The 2,994-nt window shown below is 38.0% G+C and overlaps 1 protein-coding gene across 1 annotated transcript; it reads right to left on the bottom strand.

The window, feature by feature from the left end:
- Positions 1 to 673: 673 nt before the first annotated feature.
- LOC100668601 (olfactory receptor 5A1-like) lies at positions 674 to 1,819 on the bottom strand. The gene has a single exon (XM_003422759.3). It carries the CDS (start codon positions 1,640 to 1,642, stop codon positions 674 to 676), a length of 969 nt encoding a protein of 322 aa, XP_003422807.1. The 5' UTR covers positions 1,643 to 1,819.
- Between the last annotated feature and the right edge of the window lie 1,175 nt (positions 1,820 to 2,994).

Below are 2,994 nucleotides of genomic sequence, written 5' to 3'. Positions count from 1 at the left end.
GCTCAAGTAGATACATGAGACTAAATGGGCAGCTCCTGTCTGGAGAGGAGATGAGAGGGCAGGAACAGACAGGAGCTGGTTGAATGGACACAGGAAATCTGGATGAAAAGGAGGAGTGTGCTGTCACATTATAGGGAGAGAAACTAGGGTATTATAAATTTTTGTGTGAGGAATTAAGTTGAACTGTAAACTTTCACCAAAAGGACAATAAACTAAATAAATAAATAAAAATTATTTTAAATTTTTCATATATATAAATTTATGCATTATTTAATATTATTTTCAATTGTTATTGTTTAGTACTGTTTTATTTTCAGTGTATACAAATGTTGAGAAATTAATAATGAATGATAGAAATGAAGAAAACTTGTGAAAGAAAGAGCACACTGCTTGTTGTCCTGGATTCTTGTCGTTTCTGTACATATAATATCTACCAACACTTTCTCTTCTCAAAGCACAATAAACTTTTAGGTTTTTATCTACCTGAGTTCTAATAATGGAAACTGGCTTTTTAAATTTACATAACATCACTGTATTCGATTACTTCTTGATGGCAGCTAAGCACGACGGCACAAAGACATAAGGAAGCCAAGTTTTTACTTCTTCCTGTCTAGTTATTCATGTGACATGTAAAATGTCGCTTACACATTTTTACCTCCATCTAGCCCAAATATTATTCTGACTGACATAAGGCTGTTGCTCTCTTTATAAGCCTCTTGAGGGCCTCTTTGATCTCATTGTTCCTCAGACAATATATCAGAGGTTTAAAAATGGGAATGGTGATGACATAGAACACTGATAGCACCTTGTCCTGATTCATGGACTGATTAGACTTGGGACATAAGTACACAGACAGGGCTGTGCCATAATAGAGTGACACAGTTGCCAGGTGGGAGGCACAGGTATTGAAGGCCTTGGCACTACCTTTGCCTGAGGATATTTTCAGGATGGAAGCTAGGATGAAACCATAGGATAAGAGGATAACAAACAAAGAACCAAATCCAACAACGATAGCTACCAGGAGAAGAGTCATTTGGGCAACGAAGGGATTGGAGCAAGACAAGGAAATAATCTGAGGCAAGTCACAGAAGAAATGTTGAATGATATTTGGCCCACAGTAGTAAAGTTGAAAGCAAGAGACTGTTTGAGATAAACTACTAAGGAAACCATTCACATAGGCCCCAGCAACCATCTTCCCACAGAGGCCAGGTACCATAATGGCTGAGTATTGTAGTGGGCTGCCAATAGCCACATACCAGTCATAGGCCATGGTGGCCAATAGGCAGCACTCAGCCAGAGCCATCCAGGCTGCAACAAAATACTGAGTGGCACAGGCAAAGAAGGAAATCATTTTTTCATTTTTCAGGAAGTCTGAAAGCATCCTCGGGCTGATGGAAGAAGAATAACAGATGTCTATAAATGACAGAAAACTGAGAAAAAAGTACATGGGTGTGTGCAGGTGGAAGTCCATTCTAATTAGAAAGATGAGACCCAGGTTCCAGATGAGAGTCACAAGGTAGATCCCTAGGAATATTGGAAAGAGAATGAGCTGCAGCTCCTTTTCATCTGAGAGTCCCAGGAGAACAAACATGGCCACGGAGGTGTGGTTTCCATTCCTTCCCACGGACCTGCTTGATGTCATCTGCTGAAGACAAGATGAGAGAAGGAAATAGCTTTATTCCCAAAAAAGGACATCTCATTTTTTTAGTTATGCATCAGACTAATTTTAAAACATTAAAATATCAATGTTGAGTGTAATCTCCTTTCATATACAATCATCAACCTTAACTGAAAAATCCTCTTGGTTATATTTTCATTCTTTCTTTGGGGACAAAAGGCATTCAGTGTGCATCAGTAGTCCATTTTCTCCTAAAATGTCTTCATTTCATGTTTTCCCATGACAGATTTTGCAAATATGTGAGACTTGGAGGTAGGCCAAATTAGGAAAATAGTGCAATTTCTTTATATGGCAAAACAGAAAAATTTTATTGGGCATTGCTCGGCATTAACTTAGTGATTGGAGAAGCTCTTGAATAGTTACAAAAAGGATTCTGGGTAGGTACTCTTTAAAATATCCTTGAGAAATGGTCTTTCATTAATGTATAACAAGGCACTCTTGACAATTCTGGAATGCCCTTTCTGCTTTTATGATACCTGGAGAGATGTAAGAATCATGTAGCAGGATGGTGGGAAGAGTAAATCAGAAGCAGTGGCAGCTTGGAAATGGATGTGACATAAGCAAATTAGCGACTCTAGGAAGCCGCCTGAGAAATGAAGTTATACAAGGTTCACAGAGCTGTGAAACTCCCTTTCCTCAAATCGGAAATACTTCAGAGTTTGATTGTCTAGCACACTGATTATTGATTGTCTTAGTGTCCTTTAAAGATCTGTGGAAACTCAGGTTCCTCTATCCAGCAAAATACAACTACTTATCACCTTTACTTTGAGAATTTTGGAATTTTCGGTCACCCTGAAGTCTATTTGTGGTTCCCAGGTCAGAGACTTCTCCTACAGGGGAAACTAATCGGACTTCTGTAAGATTCATGCTTAGACAACAAGCATGAGGATTGGAAACTCTGGGAAAGATTCAGTAGGTTTTTTTTTTTTTTTCTCCCCTTCACATTGGAGTCAGTCCAGAGAAACACAGAAGCAAGTCTTCAAACAAATGGTAACTATCTAAAAAATATTTTTGCATCAGGAATTATACATCCCCTTCAAGAAGTTATACTGTTGTTTTCTGTGTAGTATCACTAAAACATCCCCCAAGAAAAAAATTTTTATTCAAATGAACCTGTTCAAGAAGGAAAATTATGATCTATTTTAAATACAGGAAATAGCTATCAAATGTAGCCTGGGAGTTGTGTTTAAGAGTAGTGAGAGAAGTCAATCACAAAAGGACAAATATTGTATGAGACCACTAGTATAAAAACTCACGAAAAGGTTTACATACAAAAAGAAACAATCTTCGATGGTTACGAGGGAGAAGAGGGGTGG

The sequence above is a fragment of the Loxodonta africana genome, chromosome 7 (assembly GCF_030014295.1).
Source record: "Loxodonta africana isolate mLoxAfr1 chromosome 7, mLoxAfr1.hap2, whole genome shotgun sequence".
Lineage (NCBI taxonomy): Eukaryota > Metazoa > Chordata > Mammalia > Proboscidea > Elephantidae > Loxodonta > Loxodonta africana.
This window is presented reverse-complemented; position numbering and strand designations above follow the sequence as displayed.

What these genes read in the sequence shown, in the direction of transcription:
- LOC100668601 (XM_003422759.3), bottom strand. Translation starts at nt 1,642, where the DNA reads ATGACATCAAGCAGGTCCGTGGGAAGGAATGGAAACCACACCTCCGTG.